The following is a 25897-nucleotide window of genomic DNA, read 5'->3' as shown; positions in this document are numbered from 1 at the left end:
GCTGGTTCATCTTGGGAAGAGGCGGCTTTGGGCCAACCTAACGAGGAGGTTATCGAGAAGACAGAGTCAGGCTCTTTGGAGTGGTGGATGGTGGGTGGAGGAGTGCAAAGAGCATAAATTGAAACAGGAAAGGTTCACACTGGCTATAAGGAGAAACTTTTGCCATGAGGCCAGTTGAGCAGTGGAGCAGGTTACCCAGAGAGGTCATGCAATCTCCACCCTTGGAGGTTTTCAAGACCAGACTGGATAAAGCCCTGAACTGGCCCTGCTTTGAGCAGGAGGTTGGACTAGAGACCTCCTGAGGTCCCTTCCAACCTGGGTTATCCTATAATCCTACAATGCTAAAACGCCAAGTACATGGAAGACATGGTACCTGATAATTTTACTAAACCGTAAAATTCTGTCAAAACCTTTGTTAAGCATTTTGACTTACAACTACTTTGATTTTTATCAGTCTTGGGACAGAAGAATATGCTGATCTGGTCCCAAAATCTGTAAATCAAAAATTAAGTCTGTTTTACATTAGTCTGCTTTCACAAAACAAAACATACCTGGCACTCTGAACAAAGGCTTTTGATGCTGTTACACGCAGATGTTTCTTTCCAGACAAATTTGCCATTATACTCTTCCCCTGTATACAGGCAGCAGTACTTAACATTTCTTGTCTCATTGTGTTTTCAGGCCTGAATAAAAGCAAATAATTCAAGACTAGTCTTACAGAACAAGAACACACCAGTTCCTATTAACAATGCTTTCAAGTTGTTACTAGATAGATGTCCTCACCCTTATTTACATGCAAGTGTTTCCACCTGCTTTTCTATTAAAATCAGAATATATTTGAAAAATCAAACATTATGTGAACAGATATCAGAAATAAAATGTCTTCTTATTAGCTCTAATAAAAATAACTGTGAAGTCAGATGAAAAATTAAACTATTTACACTTAGTGAAGGGAGAAAATAGATTCGGGTTTTTCTCCCCATTAGTCACCACTGTACATCAAATACAATATTAATCCAAAGTCCAACATACATGGCTAGCATTTAGAAATAGAAATATGGAAAATTAGATATAATTTTTGATATTTTCTTTTGGACTTGGCCTCTCCTATGCCTGGTAAAAATAYGCACAAGGCTTTGGAGAAATTGACTTGAATCATTGTGCAGTAAATTGAGAAGTGGAGAATATAGATGTCAGTACCAGGAAAGTGATAATCCATAAAATAAAATTCCATTCTGATATCTTTGGATAAGGCTGATTTTGTAATAACATAGGTACTACAATTTTCATATTTTTTTAATGTCTTAGCTACAGTGTGCAACCATATGCAGACCTGAACTGTAGACATTTATGAAGAAAAAGAAAAGAACTTCATAGGGGAACTAATGTTTACTAAATTAGCATTTCTATTATGCAGTTATGATTTGTGACCACAAGAGGACACCAGTGTTCTACAGTACAGTTTAACAATGAGAAAATTCAAAGTAAACTTATAAGTCTTCTTTGTCCTTAAGGTGTGTTTTACCATAAAAAGATTGAGTAAGTTTATCTTTCATATCTCTGGAGACAGCATTGAAAATCCATAACTACATTCTTGTGTCAAAGAATCAAACGTTATCATTCAATAGTTTGTAGATTGCTAGATATTCAGCAAGTATTTTCTCATTTCTGCAATGCTCTGAAAGTATGTATTTCATTTTTAAATACCTTATTTAGAAGAAAAATTGGTTTTACATGTTTTTTCCCCACATAGTGAACAACTGTAGTTGACATAGAGCAGAAATTTTTTCAGTGAGGGTCATGGAAAAATAAATACTAAATTGTATTCAAAGTGTTCCACACATTTGTTACTATCTTCCTACATTCAAAAAAATGGAATTGATTTCATTTTTGAGTTACTTGCATTCAGTTTTGGAGGGATTTATATGAAAAGCAGAATGATCTAGGACTATCACCATTTTTGGAATAAAGGACTCCACCAACAGATCCTCTTATAACTGATTTTTTTTTTTTTTGAGATCAAAGTTTTAAACTAACATTTCAGTAAGACCCTGGGCTTTTTAAGAAATGTTCCCATTGCTCCTATATAAATAAGCATTAATAATAATAATAATAATAAATAATTAATAAGCAAATAATTGTGAGCTCTGCCGCATGACTGCAGAAGACAGTAAGAATTTATAGTGAACACCAGGACTTGGGGCTAGACTTGAGATCAAAACCCTGGAAAAAAGTAGCTGCCACCACCTATTGTCATTCACAACTTTGGTTTCTTTCGTGAATGGTGTACACCTTTCGCATATTAGAGTGCTCACAGCATTGGAAGCAATTTGCATTAGCAAAAGCACTAGAATAGGCTACTTTCTGCTTGGAAAAAAAAAAAGTATGAGAAGACTGTAACTGCCAGAGACCCCATTTCAGAAAAGCACTGCTCTCCAGGAAGACACTCAAACACACGTACATGCACTGTTGACTCACATGGAATACAAAATTCACATACCTTCCTGAACTGAGACCAGAGCCACAATCTGGATTTTGCACTGCCTTTTATTCAGGTTATATTGCAGGGTTAAAACCTAGCCTGAGGTACTTAAGTAACTGCTGAAGACAGAGTTGGCAAAAGAAGGAAACTTGGCTTTCACTTCTAACTGTACAGTTTTTTTCTTTTTAAAATGATTGTTTCACTTTTGATTACATAATCAGATGCATTTACCCCATATACTCATTCTTCAAAACTTAGTTCAAATATACCATATTATCATGTAAAATTCAATATACTTACATTTCATATTTCTTAGTATCGCTATTGTAGGAAAAATTCTCAGCTGATTGCAAGATCCTTTGGGAACAAGTCATCACTATTTCATATTCATTTGATACATACGCGAAATGCGTAAGTCGTGTCAGTGTCTGCAATTCCACTAATGAATCTGACCAGCTACAATCTAAAGCCAATTTCACTAACTGCAAAAAATATTTAAAAAATCTCATTATGCTTTTATCGTGATCTTTTTATGTACAACAGTTATTTATCCTTTTCACACCAGCCTACTCAACATACAATCAGATTACTGTAAGTCTTTAAAAGATAAGTGAATAATGTGTCACATATATTTCTATAGCACATACATACATAAATACTTATAGCTGTACTTTCATACCAACCTGCCCAGGCATGGAACAAGTACACAATAAAATAACCTAGAAAACCAGACATTGATAAGCACAATAAAATGTACAGTGGACAAAGAATCATCATTCACCCTGTGGTAAGTATCATGATAGTCTATGTAAATCGAGCTACAAATGTGTGTGTCTTTTGACCAGCACTATCTGTCAGCGATCACTGTATGTCCTCAGTCCTCTTCTCCTGATAATCAGAGTAGAGCAGAACTTTTGCAATTCAAAGCCCTTTGTAGTTAAGCCAAAGGTGAGAAAGGGAGACAGAACTGGCTCTACAATAACAACAGTGTTTTAAGGATATATAGTTTCATTACAGTACCTAAATGTCTTGCTTGCTTTTGTATGTGTCAGTCAGAAAGTACCACCTTCTGAAGATAACGGGAATTGCTAATGAATTGGTCGCAAAGAGGATATTATGGTATTGCTCTCCAAAACTAAGCCATTGAACGAATAGCTAAAGCAAGCTCATAATACTTGGTAGAAATGTATAGATCAATTGAAATTAGATACCTAAAGATTTATAGGGACCCAGACCCCAGTCTTTAGGGAGAAGSATTTCTACAAAAGTTTTAGACAATTTCGTAAGATTCCTAGTTGACTGAGGGGAAAATTCATCTCAGTCCTTTAAGAAAGCTCTTCACAGCAGGAAGTATAAATGATAAATATGGTAAACAAACAGGTAAAACTACAAAAGGAATTCTGACACAACTCACTGCTTTGAAAATGCAGGGTACAAACCTTTTTTACACCACCTTTGTTCCTCTTGAAAAGCCTGGCAATCAGTGGGACAACAGGAGAAGTTTGGCACTGTTCAGCATGAGTAATAATGGAAGACTGATCCAAAGCAAGTACTTTAAGAAACTATGTTAATAATGTAGTTCTGCTTTGTATGAGACTCACCAAAAAGCCACCTAATTTTTTAAATAGCAACAAGTTGTAGTWGTGCTCTACCTTGCAACTTCCAGAATTAAATTCACTATAACATTAAGGTTTGTGTTGAAATTTTGAGCACTTTCAATACATATCTTAAGATAAGGTTTTATCTTCTGCACAAAAATGAAAGATCACAAATATAGTTCAATATAGAATGTATCTGACAGCTATGACCATAATCTGTTAGGGCAACATAGGATAATGTAGTACCGGTATGCTACCTGTTTTATGGATAAATGCAAATATTCAGTCACAAAAATCTTCCACCTGCTATAACTATTAAACTTCTTGGAATGTTTAAAATAAAACAATGGTGTAAGAAAAGTTTCACAATGAATTATTTTTGTCTCCATCCAAAACTGAGACTGAAATCACATTTATATTATGCAGTTTCTTAAAACTCAAGAGTTAGTAATATAAAATTAAATACCTGAGATAAGCTAGGAACAGTGAAATCCATGAGACCCAAGCCGTTACATGAATACATTTCTAGACCAATAAGAACTCTTGCAATAAGATTTTCTGCTTCATCATTATTCTGAGTGGTAAGAGAAATTTCACATTTACAGATTTTTTTGCAAGTAGAATATTATTAAAGACATTAAATGAGATGACAAGGTATAGTAACTATGGAAACCTCAATTTTCATTAAATAAGTCTACTTCTCTTTACTGTGCCATTAAATGGTAAATTTGGGTATTTTGCTTTGGTTTGTTTTTTTTTAACTAACATTGGGAAACTTTGAACTACTACACTTTCAATATATAAAAGCATAGCAGCAATACAATGAACATAAATTCCATACATCACTGAGGGATTCTGCTTTTACTTGACATGTTTAAAATAAAAAGTTAGGGATAAAATATTAATTTTCAACTTACCAGTTCTGTATTCTATATATAAAGAGTTCATGTTAAAGATTGATATAAAATATTGCTTATTTATATCAGGTTATTTTAAATGTATTAATTCAAAAACAGTCATCATATAACAAACATCACTATAATTATTCTGGGTAACTAAAAACAGAAGGCAGAATTAAGTAATGCAGACTCATTGTTATGCCTGATGTGAAAATTTGTTGCATTCTGTAATGACTTGTGGGAATACCGTCAACATTTATTTTCATATTGTATTCAAATATATGTAGAAAATACACATTGATAACTCAATTTATTACTAACTGAATTTATGCATTTAATTAGAATTTTCCACAGAAAAGTTTCAATGTTAAACAGGATTTCAGAGAAATAATACCTCCTCCTCAGTCACAAGTTGAAGTCCAATCTGCTGCTGATGTAACTGTTTTGCTTTCACCCACGTAGCAATGATCTGTTGTCGTACAGCAATGGGTACTGTATCAGTAGGCATGGTTCTGGTTGTCAAATTTAGAGCAAACTCACAAATCTAAACACCAAGAAGAAAATAAGAGTGAAACATAGAATATATGTGCACAGCTTTTTGTATGGAACGTATGTTGTCCATGAGCTATATTAATATTACCGTGAATGAATCTCTATGCTTAACAACATCTCTGTAAGCCAACCAGCATGGCAAATAAAAGTTGCAGTCTTTGGCTCCAATTGGTAAGGAACTTCAGCATGGATTTGGGGAGGACCTGGGACAGGAACTATAAAAGATGGTAGCTTGCTTTTTTGCAAGAATTTCTAGATTTTAAATTTATATGCAGTGTAATAAACGACTGCAGACAAAAAAAGACTGCACCAATGAAGACTTTGTACCTCTAAGGCCGCTTTGATATCAGGAAGTCCATTGGGATCTACTGACAAAAACTGGATGAAATTTGCTTTCTCAGGTCCCTTTGTCGCAGCCTTTCTATTTCTGTCTGTCGTGGCATCTATCTTTTTCTTCTCAACAAGTCTTGGTTTTGGAATCCAACAAAGAATTAAGCCCCGAGCCAAAGCATTACATAACATCAGTAAAATTACAGTACTTCTGGAAAAGAAAACAAAAATCAGAACTGCATACTGCATCAGACCAAGACAAGAGGAAGTAATAAAGTCATTAGCATTACTTTAAAATCTAGTTCTTTTTAGAAAGCAAAATTACGGATGTTACAAAAAAATTATCCCATTGGAGAAGCAGTTAAAAATGTTAAACATAGAAAAGTATATCTTTCATATTTTGTATCACATTCTTTTGAGGTCTTTCTATAACTGAAGCTTCTATTTCCTCACAGGAAAAAAAAAAAGTGTTCATATTTATGTCAGACATGGACAAATTTCAAATCCTGCTTTTATTAGTGGGTCAGTATGCATGAAAGTAAAGGCTATTTCCTAATAAATTAATCTAAAACAAACCCCTCGTGTGAAATCATTTTTTATTTACAACGCTACATTACTTTCCACAAGAATCAACTGCTGAAGTGGAACTACCACAATTTTCTTCTGAGGAAACGCAAACCAAAATATGACTGAGAGATTATTGCTGACTATTACATGCTATTATAAATACCAGAATTAATAAATATGTATTACTAGTCTTCATCTTTGCACAAACTGCACTCTAGTCTTTGTTCTACAATACTGTTAAAAGAGCATTCTTTGCTGCTGCTCCTCACAGCTTGCCTAGTGCTGAAGTCACTGTCTTGTGCCAAAAGTTCTGGGATTTTGTCCCACACTCAGAACTTCGACGTTAGCATCTCCTCTGTAACAATCAATCATTCTCACATTGCATTTACTGCAGAACAGGATATCTCTAAACCACTGTGAAACGTATAGTCCCATTTTCATGGTCAATTATAGTGCATCATCTCTTAATTTTCTTCTTTTTCTCCTTTCTTTTAGATTTCAGAACCAGTAATAACTAACTTGCTCTGAATAGAAATATTTACAGTGAACAATGTATAGTCAACTGCAGAGCAACTCAGAGCAAGCAAATACCTTTCAACCTATTCTGCAAACAGACACAGGGAAAGAAATTCTTCCTGATTCTTTTTGACTAGGTCAACAAAACGCTACTTCACATACACATGTTGCTGTTCCACAAGAAAGAGAAATCAAAAAGTCTTAGCCTAAAATTAATATGGTTTATAACAAATAGCAAGAAAGATGTATAGAAGGGGTTAAGACTTCATTTTCAAACCACAAGATGGAGTTTATCTTCTGAAATATTCCACATACATCAAAGTCCTACTTCTAATAAAAGACAGCAACAACATTCACTCAACAGTGCAGAGTGATTTACCATGTTTGTAAAAATATTTTTGGAATTCATATCTTTGTTTCAGAAAAAATAGCATGTTCATAAACAAACTTATCTATTTACCCATTGTGTCCAACATTCTTGATTGCTCTAAGAAGAGTCTGCAGATACTCAATAATCTCCCTCTGTCTTCCTGCAGTGATAAGATGTTTATTGTAGTTTAAGATGTACACCACCGCATTGTGAACAATCCAGGCTTCATTTAACTCTTCTCCTATTTCAGCTGCACGTTGGAAATTTTCCATAGCATACTGGGATAAGTAGTTGATCCATAAACTATAAAATTAGTATTACRAAGCTATTATTCCAAAATTTCAACGCTGGAATAGATGTATCAGAAGGATAGATATGCAGCAGTATCTCAATAACAAAAAATATTTTTTGGAGTTACTTTTGGGTTGCATTTATGAAGTCTTTGTCTATTAAGATATTTTACTTAGATGGGGAGATGAATCAGGAAAGGAATTACTATCCACATAAAATGATTAGTCTCTGACATTTAAATACTATTAGCTTAGAAAAGCAGCAGCTATAATCTAAATTTCATGCTTTATCCACAGGACTTTTTATAAAGTGCACATGATGTGTGAACACAGATACAAGTAAGGCATTCCTTTCAAGTGTTTAGGTGGTGTGTCTTTTTCACTTAACAAATGCATGTCTTCTTGCACTCAAAGACATCACCAGATGTTCTGAAACACTACATTCATTTTTAATAGAATAACATCTTTTTATAGCCTATGCAATAGCATTCTTTTATGTATAAATCAATTTTCAAGATATATACTGCACCCATTATTTAGAAAAAACAGTATTAAAAATAGAATCTTGAATGACCGTACAGAACGGCCATGGTTAAGTTATGAAACCAAAAAGCACAAACTGATGCAGAGTATTACTGTGTCACCAACTGTACAGGTCATATATAGTGATTGACAAAAACGCTTTTTTTCCTATAAGCTTTTAATTTGACAAGAGAGACAGTGGCACCACAAGTAAATTGGGTAAGTTCAAAAAACAGTTTTGGAACAGAATCCTCATCTTGCATGTCCCTCTGTTCTGACCAGTTTATACTTTTTCCTGGTTTACTCAACATTTGCAAGCAGATGATGAGAGAAATTTTACTTAATCTTCAATAATGTACAGACAATGTCCAGTTAACTGTATTTCACAGCTTAGGCAAACAATGCTGACATCCTGCTATTTTAGAACATGATGACCACTATAACAATAAGGCAAATATTAGTATGAATGTAAACAGAAAAGAGTTTAAACATCGTCTTTAAAAGTCTCTCCCCCTCTTCTTTAGAAACAAATAACACTGTGAGACTAGAAAAAAGAATCTTGCTATAGTCTACTCTCCCTTATTTATTCCTGTTGAYTGGAAGGAACAGACTAGTTCTGCAAACTTGAGTAATTCACTGCATGTTTATTCAAGTACTCAGACATCGTTATAGTTATAGGAGCTACTAAGAAACATATATTTGGGGAAAATATATATWTTTTTATTTTTTATATATATTTATGTATATATATTTTTAAATATAGAATTTCACAGTTCAAATGTCAATATAATATAGATTTATTAGTTTTTAAGGTTGAGATATTAGCTTCTCATTACAGAGAAATAAATGTTGAATGATAAAACACATGCTCCAGAATGAAAGTAAACTGAAAAAAAATCACTTCCAAAGATTTTTGTTTAGGTTCTCCTCCTTTTCCCACCAGCATTCATACCTAAAACATGGACCATGTGATGACAATGAATTTTACTAAAAAGAAATAACTTTTGAAACTATCATCTATGCGTGATTATAAAATACTCTGCTAAAATTCCTAGATCTTGTTATAAATACACACACCTGTATGTTTTCCATTCTGGATCACTTTCAGAAAGACCTGCAACATATCCTGTAGGATGTTGGCTTGTATCTTCTGGAGGTACAGCATGATCATTCAGTTCAATTCCCTGCAATCTTAATAAATGAACAGTTGCCTAGAAAGATACAGAGAAATATATTTTCTACACAGCTTATCATTCTGAAAATAGACTGTGTCTTAGTATTTGTGTTAGTACCTTTTCAAAGAAAGGAAAAATACAGAATGTTTTTTCAGATTTTGTGTGGGAATACAGAAACCTACCTTGAGAAATAAAATGTAAAATAGTTCATAATCTTCCAGTTGTTTACAGTTAATTTTATTAAATAAATTATTCCATTAGGAAAAATAATATGAAAAAAAATCTTTTATGCTGCTGGAACTTTAAGGCTCCAGAAATATAACATCAGGTGTCAAAGATTTACAATAAAATCCTTCATACAAAAAGTATTATCACTACTCATAGTGAAACTACAGATATAGTTAGCTTCGTGGAGTAATTTTATGAAATTGATTCATGAAACTATTTTTTCCTTTAGTTCCCATGGAGATATAGAATAATCAATAACCCAGTTCAAGATGAATATAGCTAGAATTACGCATAAAACTAYGACTAAATGTTACAAATATGAATGACAGCTGTGCACTTTCTTTACCTCTGCATTAATGAATCTTATTTCTGCTAATACTCTGAGTAAATCTCTTTCAAAAGAGAAAGATTTAGCAAGTAGTAATGATTTGCCTGGTAAGCTGCCACCTTGATCATCATCCACAACTATACTAGCTTTCTTCTTCTGTGCTAAAAAAAAAAAAAAAACTTAATTTTAGAAATAAAAAATCTTTATATAGCCATAAATCCACAATAAAGAGTTAATGAATATAGATTTTAAATTACTTCACTCAAGTTTTTTTTTTTAGTCATTGCAATTTATTGCACTCAAAACCTATTCTCCACGAGTAACATATTAGTTACCTGTGATTTTATCTGTATTTAAACTTCAATATTTGTAGCAAATAATTTGCTCCAGTCACAATGTTCATACAAAAACTGCATTAATATGAATACAGTCCACAYTCTCTAATTCAGTTTTCAGTGGAAGTGGAGCACTGGACAGCATGCAGTGACAGAGGCTAAAATCTCAATATGCTTAAATCATGACTTTCTGGCAACATATACAGCAATAAAGAGAAATGCAGCATTATTTTTCTTTGTTTAAATAACAGAGAGAAAGGAGCAAGATTATTTTAATTGAAACAGTAAGTAAAAATATAAAACCTGCCACAGTGGGTTACTCTAAATTTTTGGGCAATAGTGGGTGCTTGATTTCTAGTGAAGTTCTACCTCTGAAAACATGAACCAGCTTCAGCAATCTCATAGCAGGTTTTGTTCAGCCATTTGAACAACCTCTGATTAGAGGTGAAAAGTGTCCCTTGATCTCCTGCTTACGCAGTTTAGACTGACACAGATAAAATTATAAAGGTCTATAAACACCCAGAGCATGAGGAAGACACCTTTACCTTGGAGATGGGAAATCTGTGAAAGAAAATGGGTAAATTAATGTCCTACTTCAAGTGAAACTTGGAAACAATCTAGAGAAAAAATCTGGAACAGGTTCAAATAACATTAGCCAAAAAAAAAAAAAAAAGACAAAAAGCTATTTACTAGGATTTCATCTATTCTCAGAGGTAAGTTAACAACTGCCAGGAAAGAAACCTTCAACAGACATCTGTAAAAGTCAGCAAGCAGCTAATGATTTGAAAGTGCTCCTTCCCTGAATTGAGAACCCTCTGTCAACATGTGTGGTAGTTCTGTAGCAGACCCTCAAAGAACAAGGCACAAAGGATCTCAGATATCTCAGCAGAACCATTAATAAGGGAAAGAGGGTAAAGAATTTAACAGGTGAGTCTCATCCGAAATGGCGGATAATCCATTTTTCTTCTGTTTCATCAGGTAACAGAGTATGACAGAGATGGGTAATATGGACCAGCAGGGAATTAACCTAATTTTCTTAGCTAGGTAGGTACACTTCATAGATGGGTACTTTTCTTTAATGCTGGTAGAAACACTTCTTAGGCAAAGTAGGGTTTCCACCAAAAAATGTAATTTCTAGATTTGAAGGTTGAAAGAGTTTTCCATGTATGCCAATATGCAGTGAGGACCAACAGCCTCAGGAAACTGTGGGAACTGGAAGGAAGAAAAAAATGAATGAGGAAAGAAGATAATGAAGTTTAAAAAAAAAAAAAAAAAGGCAACACAAGGTAAGTAGGAAACGACTCACTGAGGATTCACATAAGCACAAGCACAACAACATCTCTTTTCTCACCTGGGCAGATGAGAGCAAGTGAGGGTGCATGTCCTACTTCACTTTATGTGTAAAGCCCAAGAAAGAAGACTACATTTGAAGATACTGCAGTGGCAAAATACTCATTTTGTGTGTCTGTAACAAGTTATAACTCCCAAAATATGAATATGGACAACTGAAGAATAAAACCCTGTGTATAYAGCTCACCTCTCATGGAAGCTCCTCCATATCTGCTGTCTTCCAGATCCCTCATGATAAACCTTCCTTACAATTTCATGGCATAGTCACTTCTGTATTGTCAGATCCTTTCGCTTCTTTTCACACTAACTTTAGATCTTCCTACCTGAACCCCTCTATATCATCCGTAAATGTAAGTATTTTCGATAGCACAGGTCCAAAGCTTAGGTCTCACAGCATCAGCTAACAACATTCCCATTGAGTTATCACGAAAATTGGTAATTCCAAATCTCCTTCCTAAACTTCTATGCACTCTGAAAGTAGCCTTCTAACAATTAAATTTCTTTTAAAAAGCTTTTTGAAAACAATGTGTGTTATATCAGTTGGAACACCGTACTGCACTTTAGCTGATTCTTTCAAGCAACTGTAATAAATGAGAAAAAAGTTCTGTTTTAGAACATTCAAAATAATTTGGTCACTTACTTTTTTTAGGTTTTGTTACCTTCCTAAACAAAGTATCATCATACAGGAGACAAAATCTGCATGCTGTGCGGCAGACATCCCACACTCCTTGTTTTCGTGCAACTTTTGCCAAATCTGCCCAAAGTCTAATTCTATCAAAGAAAAAGTATAAATAAAATTATTTTATAAGCAGAATTATTCTCTACATTTTAGGATCCATTAGAAAACACATCAATTATGATGRCTAACACAAACAAGATTCTAAATCTAATAAAACTTATTATGCAGTGTTAATAAATGTAAGACTTTTTATCAGTAGCAAAGATAACATAAGTAAATTGGTGTCTAGCTTTCCATTAAAACACAGAAGGAATAGAGACATTAATTACTTTATTCATTTTAAATCAAAAATCCTTTTGACTTATGAAGAGTGGGGAAAAAATCATTATGTTGGATAATAATTATACCGAAATTTCAAAACTTGTTTGTGGTATAGCCCTAACTATCTATCTTACAGARTAAATTACACTAAATTAAAATAAATATGCTCCATTTCAAAATCAGTGTTGAGATTTTCAAAATGCATCCTGAAAACAAGTTTAGAGTTCAGTACATTTGCCTAGAAATTTTTAGTGCAGCAAAAAGAGAAGCATTACCTTCTTAATAAAGAATGATAAAATAAATACTTCAAAAGAAAACTGAGGTTTTCCTACAATTGAATTATTCTGGCTCTGAATATGGACCAAAAAAGACGTTTTTGTTCTCAAAAAAGATATAGCATGCAGTGCTGTAGAAGGATGTAAAGAATGTTTCAGGAATGTTTCAGTTGCACATCAAGTTATTCAGTCTCCCAGCTTTAACCCACCAATTCTTCTGTGTGTTTGTTTCAATAGAATAGATTAATTTATGTGTGCATGTGAGAGAGAGAAGGAAAAAAAGAGTACGAATACAATTATGCCTGCTATGTGAATTTAAGGGAACCATTCAGACGTAAAGTTAAATGCATGCTTAAATGCTTTGCCAGGTGACTGAAGTGTTCAGCTTCTTAAAAGTTATAACCAAGTAACTTAAAAGCTGTAATAAGAACACTTACTTACTTTACACATTTCTACACAAAAAAAGACAGAGATATTTCTTTTCTATTACCTATCTTTGTCATTTTCATTTCCTAAGCGTTTCAAATGTCCATCAACTTTCTCCACACTTTTAATATGATGTTGTGCTTTTGCACTGAGGTAACTTATTTGACTCCTACTTTTACCTGAGGAAACTTAAGAAAGAAAAAAAGAATTCAAGGCAATTTTGAAATATTATAGCTGAAAAAACACATGAAGGGAATGCATTTTGATTCATAACTAGTTTCTGAACCATTTGAAATTCAGTCCTTTTTGCAGTCCTTCAAGCTTTCCCCAAAACAAATGAACAAACTAAAAATACCCACACCAGTCTCTATTCTGTTTTTTCTGTATCCTCAGATGTAACTGTCACATGAAGGAACTGACTTAYGGCTGTTTGGCCCCAAAATATCTCAAATGCCACTTTTCTGGGAGGACATGCATTGCTCTAATCAAGCCCCAATCAACAGGAGATGGATATAGTAACAATCAAGGTTGACATTCTTGCTGCATTTTAAGAACACTAATCCATGCAAATGTATTTTTCATAGGTCTTAAAYATATTTTTTTAATTCTAGAATACTGACGTTTGTTATGCTTAATCAACAGGATATAACTATTTGGGCAAAAATATTAAACAGAGAAATAACCAACACTGACAGAAAAAAGATGCAAGGAAAGAATGAGCTGGGCCCCAAGGCAGAAAAGGGCTCCAATGATACAGACACATCAAAGAAAGATTATTTTTGCACTATAATGACAAAAAGAAGATGCTCTATATTAGAATACAAATAACTCAATGAGACTGGAAAATCTGRTGAGTTTGGACATTCACTTGAATCTAAGCCATGGCCCCTGACATAACCTAGACTTAGTAAGCTTTAATGCAATCTCAGATAATCTGCCACAGGAATATAAGAATTTCTGACATTAAAATATATGTAAACAGGTTCACCTATATTAACTATGTTCACTCAAAATGAAAAGAGGAAGGTATTTCTTATTATTGTTTAAAGTACTTTGCAAGACAGTATCCAGCTAATAATAGGGTTGTGTTATGTAACTATACACCTTGATCCACTGACAGAAACTGTTCAGCATTAATACATGACAGTAATATCACAYAAGGTTGAAGGATAAAGAACTGTGGGTTAAAAAAACCATATTATTTTCTGGATCCATGGGTACAACTCTCATTAAACTAAGATAAGCATATACATCAAAAAAGAATGAAATGCTGATGCATTTATTYGAGCACCATATGCATTAAAATATGTAACTTTAAACAAAAAAATTCAAATCTGATGCACTGTCCTATATTTTAATAATAGAGCTGCTTATATATTTTTTMACTTCTTCAATAAGTTGGTTGTAACTGAAATGTCATGAAAAAGCAAAAACCTTATTGTTTATCTGACAGCCTTAAGAGCTGTCAAATCTTTCAAAATAAAATTTTACAAAAGGTTTTACCAAATAAATATAAGGTATTGCAATAATTATCTTYTAATGATCTCACTCATTTTAACTACTTACATTGGAAGGCTAGCATGTAGTAACGCTTATTCTGAAGAAGTCTGGATATAATTTTACAGTTTTCAAATAAAATTTAAGAGCAAGTAGAAATATATGTATACTTCTAATTCTCTTCATTGCATAAATATAATGCACTTTATCAGCAGGCAGTATTTGCTGTTTTTAAAGCTTATTTTTAATTTATATAGAGAGTTTATTATATGTTAACTGGAAAGTTTTATCCAGATCAAATTAATGTCCTATATGTCCAGAACTAATGATTTAAAGCAATCTGTGGAAATGTTTCTAAACAAAATAACTTTCGCATAGTTCCATGTACTGCATGAAGTGGAATTAGTCATTCTTACGTAACGCTCTTACTTTTAAGTCATTAGCTAATCAAGCTTGAAATCAGAATATGAAGGGATAAAAATTTTGGCCTGAATGAATATAGGGCATGAGAGAACTGCATGGCCTTTTGTTACCCCAGCAGACTGCTTTGACAGCTACAGGACTCCTGTAGCTTTCCTTTTCCCACAGCGTAATCTATAAACTGGGAGCACACTACAGATACTCAGAAAGTTAGTAAAACTAGTCATACTTATTTAACACTGCCAAGATAAGAAAAAAACAGATCAAGCAATATGTAGGATCTGTTCCCTATTGACTCTTCTTCAATAACAGGCTCTATAGCCACAAAATTAAGCAGTTTGTGGCATAAGGARTGTAAATAATCCATGTTTTAGAAAGTAAAGCATGAATTCTTATCTAAATCTCTGTGCACAATTCATAACCAAGAAACAACTTAGAATAGAAAGGGAACCACAATATATAAAGAATACACAGTGTGGTATGTAATTAGCACAGAATATTATGAGGTGAAACTTCTAAAATACCATTTAACAATGACATTGGGTAAGAACATCTTCAGGAGTTGCACAAAGAGAAAATAAAATTACAGCACAAAGTAATAAATAGTTAATAAAACTCAGCTGAGTTCAAAGGGGAAAACAAAAGCATTTCCGCTTAAAGTATCATGGTATAAATCTCAGCCCCCTAATGAAGTCAGTAGGAACTCTGCCACAGTCTTTGGACCTGTCGCTCCACCCAGGATCTTAATACTCTCTCTTACATTGCTGCTAGCTATTATGAACCACCTCCAAGACTGGGCAAAGCAGTCACAGTCAAGTGTCATAATCTTTAGTCACACCCACATACATTACCTTTAGCTTCATTTTCACTATCAAGGACTATTTGAAATGAATCAGGAGCTAGTGCAAGACCTGCATTTACCAGAAGGGACCTCTTTTTCCTCACATTATCCTTCTGCTTTCCTTTTTTAGCCTGTGTCAAGAAAAGAGCTAATTGTAATAGGTATATTCAGATCTATTATAATACTATTTACATTTTTATTAAATTGCTATTTATTTACCTTATTGACTAAATATACCAGGATGCCGATCACACAATTTAACACTTTTTGGCTGTAGAAAATCAGAAAATCTTACACATCATTCTGCAGTATTATTGTTGTTGAAAGTGACCACAGAACTTAAGTTGTTCTTGACATGAATACTTCAAAAGTAACTGAATACTAAGTACCGTTCATGTTCCTTATGGATCTTTACAGTATATTCTTCATTGTATAACTTGTCATTATGTTATACTTCTTTAAATAAAGCAAAATATTTATTTAGAAACCAATAATAAAGTATTTTTATCTGTGGTGCAATAACCRAGAATAACTATGAAACATTAAAACTCCTAGCGTACCCAGAACTGGCAGAAGTTACAGGAGGTCTAAGTGTTTTTATTAAATATAATTAAACAGATTAAGTTCTTTGTGAAGCTTGCATTAAAAAAATTTTTAAACCTAAACCAAAAATCTTTACATTTCTTTGTCCTAACAATAACATACCTATCTTACCAGCAGCCTTCCAGTACTGAATTTCAGGTTCAGCGAATACATCTTAATTTCTGTGCATATCTCAAAATTGATATCTAGCTGAAATTTCTTTTAGCCAACTTACAATCATTTGCCATTATGATTTTTGCTCATGTGCAGAAACACCACAACAGAATTAGATGCAATAACTCTTGATCATGACTCTTACTAGGACTTTAAATTATATTATTTAGCATTTGTGCTTTCATTTTCATATTTTAAGTTWGACATAATGCTGATTTATTCAAAGGCAGCGAGGATACTTAGCTCTCTGGCCACTGCTCCCATCATTACTAAAAAAACTGTCCYATGCAACAAAATCTTGACTGTTGACAATTATGAACAAATATGTCAAATTTGCTGTCAAATATGAACAGGCAAAACCGTAAATACCTGAGCTGCTTTTTGGCAGATGAAAGTTGTGGCAAATTAAAATTTTTATTTTTTGCAAAAATGAGTTTGGAACATAACTGGAAAAAATTCTCTATCCCAAACTTTAAATCTTCAGACTGTGAAGCAGTGTGACCACCACAGACAGAAGTCATAGGGCTTGTCAGGACAACAAAACAATGTGAATTTACTGAAAGCAAGCGGATGTTGGCTCCACCAATAAGCATATCTACTAAATAGCTTTCCTCTACAAGAATTTAATAAGCAAACTCTATTTCAGCTGCTGAGTTTATTCTTTAAGATTACCTGTTCAATCATTATTACTGCCTGATCCTCTAGACGCTCAGGTGACCTATACAGCATAGTGCACAAACGAAGACGGTTAAAAGTCACTCTTAGATGCTCTTGATATTGCCCATTGTTATCTAGATGTATAGCCTTCTGCAAATGTTCTATGGCAGCCTCAATTCTATCTTCATCTTCTTCGATACGAGCAACTTCCATGTGAACTTGGCAACGTAACAAAATCAACATGCTAAGGAATAAGAATTTAAATGTAATCTGTTATAATGAGGCAAAACAAAATTCTTCAGACCTAAAAATTACCCGAAAGCGTGACTCTAATTAAAAGTGACTCCTGCATGCAAAAAGACATTCCCTTTTTACCTGAGTTGTCTCTTTCATTTTCACAGTCATGTCTTTTTAATGAAATGATTAAGAGAATTTAACTGTATTTTTCTTCCATTAACTCTGCACAAGAAAACACAGCCAAGAGGGAGCAACGCATCTTGTAAATTGACTGATTTTATGTATTATTAGCAGAACTCCTTCAGTATCGTACTTGCCATTCAGAAGTTCCCACTTAGGCATGTGAATCAAGTCATCGGATTTTCAAAAGTATTTATTAATTCCCAGCRAGAGCACGATGCAGTGCCTAATGGCCACTTTTTATAATATTTCAGTCTCTGTTCATGGCTTTTAAGTAGAAGCAAATTCTGAAAATCTAGTCCTGACTGTACTACCTCAGCACTTTTCAGAACATGGCTCTATGCTTCACCTCATCATAGGTATGCACACCCACTGCAGGCTGTGTCTTCGCCCAGAGGTTGCTCAAACCACTCTACGAAGTCAACATGTTTTCAATGAGGACTGTATTTTCTCCAGTCTCAGGTACACTGTGCTCCCTATTTATGACCTGCCCAGGAGGCTATTTGTGGCAGCTGTGGAGCGGTACACGTTACTTGAGCTGATTTCCAGATAGAAAGCAGGAATCGGATAAATGAAAGCAATGTTACGAAGAACAGAACACAGGAAAGTTCAAGGCCTCTGGGGTATCAAACATCTTGTCACAGAACTCGCGTATGTCCAYATTAGAGCTAACTTGACTGAGCAGCAAGTACTGCCCTTATGCTGCTGACCAAGGTAGTTACAATTCCTCTTACAACCAAAACAAAAATGAAGGGCTTTGATGAGACAGGCAAATTAATAGGGACAAGTGACTGATATCAAAGCCACAAATGTTGCCGTTGCATTCCTTCTCTGTGAAGTATAAGAAATGTCTCAATAACAGCATAGAAATACAAAACAGGGACTTTATATGGCCAGTATAGAGCTGCTTCCTCAGGCTTCTGTTTCTTCTTTTTATAATTAAAAGATTACATTTTAAAAACACTGAAAATACAGTCCTCATTACTTCTGTAAATACCTTTATCAGAAGCTACTTAGTGTTCTGCTCAAATGACAAGCTATGTCCTTTATAATAGTAGCTCTACCACAAAAGTTATGATCTTTGTTCTTAGTAATCAGCAGCCTAAGTATAGGTCCAAATTTAACTAAGAACCACATACTTAGGCTCACTAGTTCCACTCCAATTGACGAAAAAGGTGAAATTTAAGTGCTTAAGGTTAAGTATAGCATAATCTGGGGCATTATAAGAGGAAATATTTCAGATGCTGATGAATATATCCAAAAAAATTATTTGCTTAATACAGTAGGTTTTTCAGTTAAAAACAAATATTACAGAAGATACAGAAAATGCTGTCTTGCAAGCAGCATCTCTTTTGATATATAATACAGAAGTCCTGATATTTTTCAAAAATCAATTTTTAGTTGTATGTTTTTACCCAGCAAAAGTCATGTTAATACCAGGATCTAGACCATATTTCAGCATATTTACTCATACTGCAGCTTTRTAATTTTCTCACATAATTTTGATTACATACAGTATTTTTTGCTTCCTAACTTAAACTACAATATTTGCTATACACCATTAAACAATGTGAGATTTTGCTTGAAAGGAACCTAGTTTCAAATGATGAATGAGGAAATGTACACAACATGCACCTATTAATTTATTACTAGCTACTGGAAAGTTTTCAAAGCCTCTTAATATCATACAGCTTGGGCTTTTAAATGAGTTTGATGCTATGTTTAAATGGCTCAGCCCAGTATCAAGGTCCATATTTTCTTTCAGTCCTTACAGCTTTCAAAGTAACAAATAAAAATATGTGTAGCATAGGAAGTTACCTGTCAATCTCTTCTAGGACATCAGCAACTGATAGCAACGGCTTTCGCACATGTTGATGCAAATTGTGTTGCAGTAGCGGTAAGCACAGATTCCATTGGGTAGTACAAACAACCTGAATTACATTGGGATCTCCCAATCGAACTGCATGTTGCAAGGTTAATTCAAGATTTTTTATCAATTTCAGCTGAGCCTATGTAAGAGAAAAATTACTTAACATAGATTGCATTTAATAAATATGACTTCTTATATGTTCCTCCAAATTTTAATCTTAGAGCTGTTTTCAACAGAAAGCCACCCCTCAGCCTGCAAATTCCTGAGACTTCCCCAAACACCAAGTGTAGTTCTATTTCATGCTTTCGTTTGTTTGTTTGCTTGTTTTAAGCCTTAGACACTGATAACTAAGGAATATTTCTTTTAGATACCCCATGCTGCTACTATATATTTCAGGCAGAAGTCTGTCAGCTATTCCCCTTTTTTATGATAAACAGAAATTGATAATTGTGAATTATTTACAAATTGAAAGGGCTTTGCCTCTCTTTTAGGTACTAAGCTACAAATGTAGCGTAGAAGGGGGAAAAAATATTATGAATGGATTTTGACATACTGTCAATTAAACTGTGTTCCTATTAAATWTGAAAGCAAACCCTTACTTGTGTTAACAGACACTAATAATTAAGTTCTTCACAGAGGTCACATAATAAACCAACAAACAGTTGCATATACCATAATAGGAACATTTAAAAATACTTAAATGTCCTATATTTTATCTAAGTGTATTAGTACTCTTTCATAATCTGAAGAATGCATGAAAATATGAAAAAACAAACGATACAAAATAGGAAAATACAAAAGGTGACTGGCTTTTCTGCATCCCAAAATAACAACACTCATAGATAAGAGTAATTTTACGCACTAACACTATTCATTTCCACGTGGCATATTCAGTTTCTACTTTAGAAACTTAGGTATCTCTATTAGCTGTTCTAAATTGCTCTCTGAAGGTGTCTATCTAATCTGATTCATAATATTATCAATTTGGGCTCCTAATTTTGATACTCTGAATCATAACCAAGTCATCTGACTATAGAAATCTAAGAAAATCCTCCCCCGTGTGACAATTGCTCAGGAATAACCTGCATTTCTCTGAAATAAGAATTTGTGTATCGCCTATAATATGCATTAACACATTCCCAGTAAATATAAAATATGAAAACAATAGAGCATTGCCTTTGCAAGCCTCAGTCCTACCAAATTATTTCTTGTGAAGTAACATATTTATGACCTTCTTCTATCAAACTGAACACTTAAGGGAGGAACACACAACTGCTGCTTACTTTTCTCAGTGTTCTTTCTGGCAGCCCAGTTAGAAAGAATATAAAGTAATTTCTGAGTAGCAAAATGGATTAAGATACAAGTCCAATACAATTTTCCTTGTTTAAAAAATTAAAACTTTTATGTTTCTCTCCAAGTTAATGTTAAAGAACATACCTCAACAACTCCTTTCGTATAAGTCATAATTTTAGTGCCAAGTTTCTGGACTTCATATTCATATTCCAAGCACTGTATTTCAATAAGTCTCCCTGGATCCTATGAAGCATTAATGTACAAAATGCTACTTCTAATAAATAAAAAGGAACATGATACAGACCAAAACCATGCAAACAATTACACTAAAATAACATCCTACTTTCTTACTGAAAATCCCACTCTATTAGCTTATTAATTGGAAAAGTAAAACACGGTTAGAATCTGATGTTTGAATATTAGCCACTTTAATTAAGTCAAAGTTGCAAAATATCTTTATTTGGGTTTCATTGCTAGCTTTGCAATAAGAAAACCTGTGTACACTTGACTTTCCCTATGATAYTATAATTTGATTTTCATTCCAGCAGATTCTTGCTTAACAGAGGTATTAAAGAGATACATGGTTGGAATAAGTAAGAACTAGACGAGTCAGAAAGGAATCATCCTGACAGATCACGCAGCTTCTAAGTGAAAAAAGAGGTGGGATTTTTAACACTTCAGGAAAGCTCTAGCTATTAAATCATACAAATTACATGAATGTATTATCTCAGATACTTTACAATTGGCTTCCTATGGAGCAGTGAAGAAAGCCAGAAAGTATCTCCATTCATCAGTCATTATGAACTGTTATCAGTTATCAGTGAGACCTTTGTCATTTTAACATCTCCATGACTGGAAAACAGATGAGATCTTGTAAAATTTAAATGAATGTAGTACTTATAATATCATGAAAAGACAAGTACCGTGGATATATACATATTTRTGTAATGTAGAATTTATGTTATGGCTCAAAAATCTGTTAGCATTTGGCAAAAGGCAAAGAAATTGAACTTAATAGAGATTTCTCTCACTCTACGATAAAGTCTCAGACAAAACAATGCCTGGCAATCTCAAGATGGTCATTTTTGTTCACACTACCTCCAAAGGAGAAGAGAAGGTTGAAATAGAAGCAAGCCTCCTCTATGGCTGCCATGCAAGGGATACTTTCTATTGATGCCTATACAAAYATGCAAACTAAATCCTTGTGAATCCTTGATCTAGAGGATTTAAAAATATCTTCCAGATTAATACTATGGAATTGTGTGTCACCTTAGATTTGGCAGAATTTTTCAGAAGAAAAAAGAGCTTGAGGCAGACATCTGGAATGGAAAATTTCAGCGAGGATAGGTAAAATCTATAAAGTTACAAGTAATTGAAAGTAGGATCATTATAAAAAAAGTTGGAGTGATATGTTTGACAGTATTTGCCACTTACAGTACATTTGCATACATGCACATTTCGCCCAAGTGAAAACATACTCATGGGACTCACAACACCAGCAGGCACTCTTTCATACATTATTACGTCTGAAAAACTTATGTATTCTCTGAATACAGTAGTGAATAGCTCTGCTTCTCAACAGAGAAGAAACAGGGAAAAAAAAAAAAAAAAAAGCTCAGATCCGGCTGGAGGTAAGAATCAACAAAGACATACACATGCAAAGACCATTTATAGGGGAGACCACACAAAATTTCCATCTAGGAGTATGCTCACAGTATCTTTATAATATAAATATTACAGAAGATTAAAACCTATCAAATGTTAGCAAATAACAAATCAAATAATAACTTGCTGGAAAAGAAATCATTCCTACTAAAGCAAAAAAGGAAATGTGTAGGAAAAAAATACTATCAGAATAAATCCACACAAATGAAAGATKAGGAAGTGCAGTTTGTGGCACATCATCTCTGGATTTCTCTTTTCAGTGCAGGATCAACTGTGGTAACTCCTATTTTTGAGAAAAGGTAACAACTTGGGGACTATTTCATGGCAAGCTTTTTTGAACTGCTCCATCCACCAGCCCTCTAATCATGGTCCAGACAAATGATCTGTTTTCTTCTCTGTTAGAGAATATCAGACTGAAGCTGTCTAGAATTAATCGCTTAGCATAACTTGCTTCTACATTTGCTGAAGCCTTAGGCCTCAAGATGTGAACTTTCACCTAGATACGTTGAACTTTTACCTAGATAAGTAAAAGGGGGCCCCAGAGCTGGTTCAAGCCGGAAAGATAAAGAAGTTACACAGACAGCAGGAGTAGCAAATCTTGAAGATAAGAAAAGAAGCAGCCAGCCTAGAGACAATGAAGGGGGCCMATGAAGAAGGGGAAGACCCCAGACCTAAATATTACTATTGGTCCAAACTATCACTTGAGGGGTGGGGAATTTGGATTGTAAGGGTATAATTGCCCAGGGATTTCTTTGTTCGGGGTCCCTCTTCGGAGGCACCCAGCTCGAGCTGTAATTACCGCACGTGTATCATTAAATTTTATTTCTCTCCAATCTGACTTCGAACTTCTGCCTCAGCAGGAACCTAGGGTCGGACCCTGTTATGGTGGCCGGCAAGCCTAATTTTCCATAACATTCTCATCAAAATCATGATTCACATGCTGTTTCTCAAGGTTGATGATGTATTCATAAAGACCAAAGTGAATGCATATAACATTAATTGCTTTTAGAGCTTACATTTTTGTGACTGACTACAATTTCAATGGGTGTTAAATCTTCAAAAGCTGCAGGCAACATTTAAATTCCCACTCGGGAGCCAATTCCAATCAAAGCATTCCACAGAAGACATTAAAAAAATACAGGCAAAAATTTAGAGTCAACATTTATTCGCAAAAACTTACTTTACTGCTAATTATTTTGCTCTGCTTATACTCCACTCTCTGACCATCTTTTCTCAAGTTTACAAATAGCTCACTTATGCAAGTAACCATTATTAATCAATCAGCATTATAGAGATGGACAGTAGATCCCAGAACCATCAGTACTAAAGCATAATTATGATGGAAAAAAATCAACACTAATATTGATACTTACAGTAATCCCAGCTCTCTTCAAATCCAGTATACAATCATAAGCAAGCTTGATGCAGTTTGCTTTCACAGAAAATCGAGCCAATTYCAGAACCAAAGGAATCCTTCAAAAATAGAAAAATGTCACTTCAAATGAATCTGATATTGCTCTTTGACAGAATTAGAAAAACACTATATGAAAGTAACTTTATCAGTGCAATATATTTGGGACCCATGAAGTCATCTGAATATCAGAGGGCATGTGATTTAATACTCGCAATGCTCACAATCAATAAGGCTCACAGTAAAAACATTAAAGATGGCTAAATGACAATTACAAAAAATCAGCTGCTTTTGGAAAATAATTAGTAGACTTTAACACAGTCTTGCAAAGATTGTTTCTAAAGAACAAAAAACAAAATAAAGAATGAAATGCATTCAGCACAAAGACAGTGAAATAGCAAATGAGAGTTAAATTGCTGATAATTCTGTAAATACAACACCATCAACTGACACACATCTTAATACAGTAATGTACAATGCTCAACTGTTCAGTAACTAAGAGCATATAACACACACAGAGCAGGAGACTAGGTTCTAAATGTTAAGAATCTCAGTAAATAACCAAATAAACATAGTGTATTGTCTGGACTAAGAGAAGTAATGAGATACCTGGATACAGTCAGAGAAGACTGATCTTGGGTAAAAATGTAGTATTACTTCCATATGAAACAGTTTTGATGTAACTAGTGGAATAAAGAGTTCAGTTTTTCCTGTATCCCAAAATTATGCTGAAGAATTGGGAAGGGCTCAAAAAAGAGCTAAAAATGAACTAAGTTCTAAAAGACACTTGTCCAGCTAAAATCTAAGACTCTTTAAAATCTCATTTTATCAACAAGTAAAGATTAATTAAAGATTTAATCGTGTTATACAAACAGTTATATGGAACAAGATATTTAATCTGGGGTTCTTTAATCTAGCCTAATAGGACCTTCGTCATTTTATATATAACCTAAGCATTAATGCAATACAAACTACTTTAATGAGTCCACTTTCTTCAAATTCAGCAGAAATTTTGTCAATGACTTCAACAGGAGCAGAAGCAGGTTCAAATTCAACTTTCAGGGGACTGTGACAAGTGAAACTCACTTTTTACTGAGAACAGATGCTGGAGGTACATCATATTGTTTCATAAGTTCATATACAGAATCCAGATTTGTGGTGGTGTCACTTGGAAAGTCATTTGTGTGCCACTGCCTGCAATATAATAGCTATTGATAATAATTTTTCACAAGACAATATTTCATATTTTAAATRCAGTATTTCAGATTTTTGATGCAAAGTCATAACTTTATAATGGATAGTTCTTAGTCTATTTAAGTGGGATATCTGCATTATAAAATATCAAATTAAAAAAAATCATGTCAGCAATACCTACTTAAGTATTCTGAATAAGTCACTCRGTGATGGTGAGATATCAAGCAAGGACACTCCAGAATGAGAAATTAATATTTCATGTGGTAAATTTTTATATAAAAGCAAGGAAAAATGGTGTGCTGAACTCCTTTCCTCTAATATCAACATAAATGATTTCACTTTTACAAAAACAGAATTAGTGGTTTAGAAAGGGGAGTGTTGAGACTCTGAAAAAAATCAAGAATTTTGTTATGAAGTCTAATTTGCATAATTACTTCATGCCTTTAAAGTTTATAATTTTTAAAAAAGATCATGCTTCACATCCTTGTGGCTCATTCAGTATACTTTAGGTGTGATTTCCCCACTTCATCTTCACTCTCTTATGCATGACTTGTGTACTGAACTGTAATTTCATGGACACCACAGTGTTTCAGTCTCCTTTAAATTCTTTTAGTCTAGAATCTCGGTACAATT

General features: G+C 33.8%; 1 protein-coding gene across 1 annotated transcript in view; it reads right to left on the bottom strand.

Annotated features, from left to right (window-relative positions):
* CFAP46 (cilia and flagella associated protein 46) overlaps positions 1 to 25897 on the bottom strand; it is an 84500-nt gene that overhangs the window by 47244 nt on the left and 11359 nt on the right. Inside the window, exons 8-23 of the mRNA XM_026065614.1 lie at positions 25157 to 25264; positions 24033 to 24132; positions 21139 to 21237; positions 19650 to 19840; positions 17430 to 17658; positions 16012 to 16132; positions 13308 to 13431; positions 12183 to 12313; positions 9876 to 10018; positions 9204 to 9337; positions 7405 to 7617; positions 5859 to 6072; positions 5374 to 5523; positions 4547 to 4654; positions 2783 to 2964; positions 552 to 683 (exon numbers count right to left, since the gene is read on the bottom strand). Coding sequence (XP_025921399.1) covers positions 552 to 683; positions 2783 to 2964; positions 4547 to 4654; positions 5374 to 5523; positions 5859 to 6072; positions 7405 to 7617; positions 9204 to 9337; positions 9876 to 10018; positions 12183 to 12313; positions 13308 to 13431; positions 16012 to 16132; positions 17430 to 17658; positions 19650 to 19840; positions 21139 to 21237; positions 24033 to 24132; positions 25157 to 25264 — 2379 coding nt within the window. The remainder of the gene's footprint in view (positions 1 to 551; positions 684 to 2782; positions 2965 to 4546; positions 4655 to 5373; positions 5524 to 5858; positions 6073 to 7404; positions 7618 to 9203; positions 9338 to 9875; positions 10019 to 12182; positions 12314 to 13307; positions 13432 to 16011; positions 16133 to 17429; positions 17659 to 19649; positions 19841 to 21138; positions 21238 to 24032; positions 24133 to 25156; positions 25265 to 25897) is intronic.

Source organism: Apteryx rowi, unplaced genomic scaffold (assembly GCF_003343035.1).
Source record: "Apteryx rowi isolate R43461 unplaced genomic scaffold, aptRow1 scaffold_23, whole genome shotgun sequence".
NCBI lineage: Eukaryota > Metazoa > Chordata > Aves > Apterygiformes > Apterygidae > Apteryx > Apteryx rowi.
This window is presented reverse-complemented; position numbering and strand designations above follow the sequence as displayed.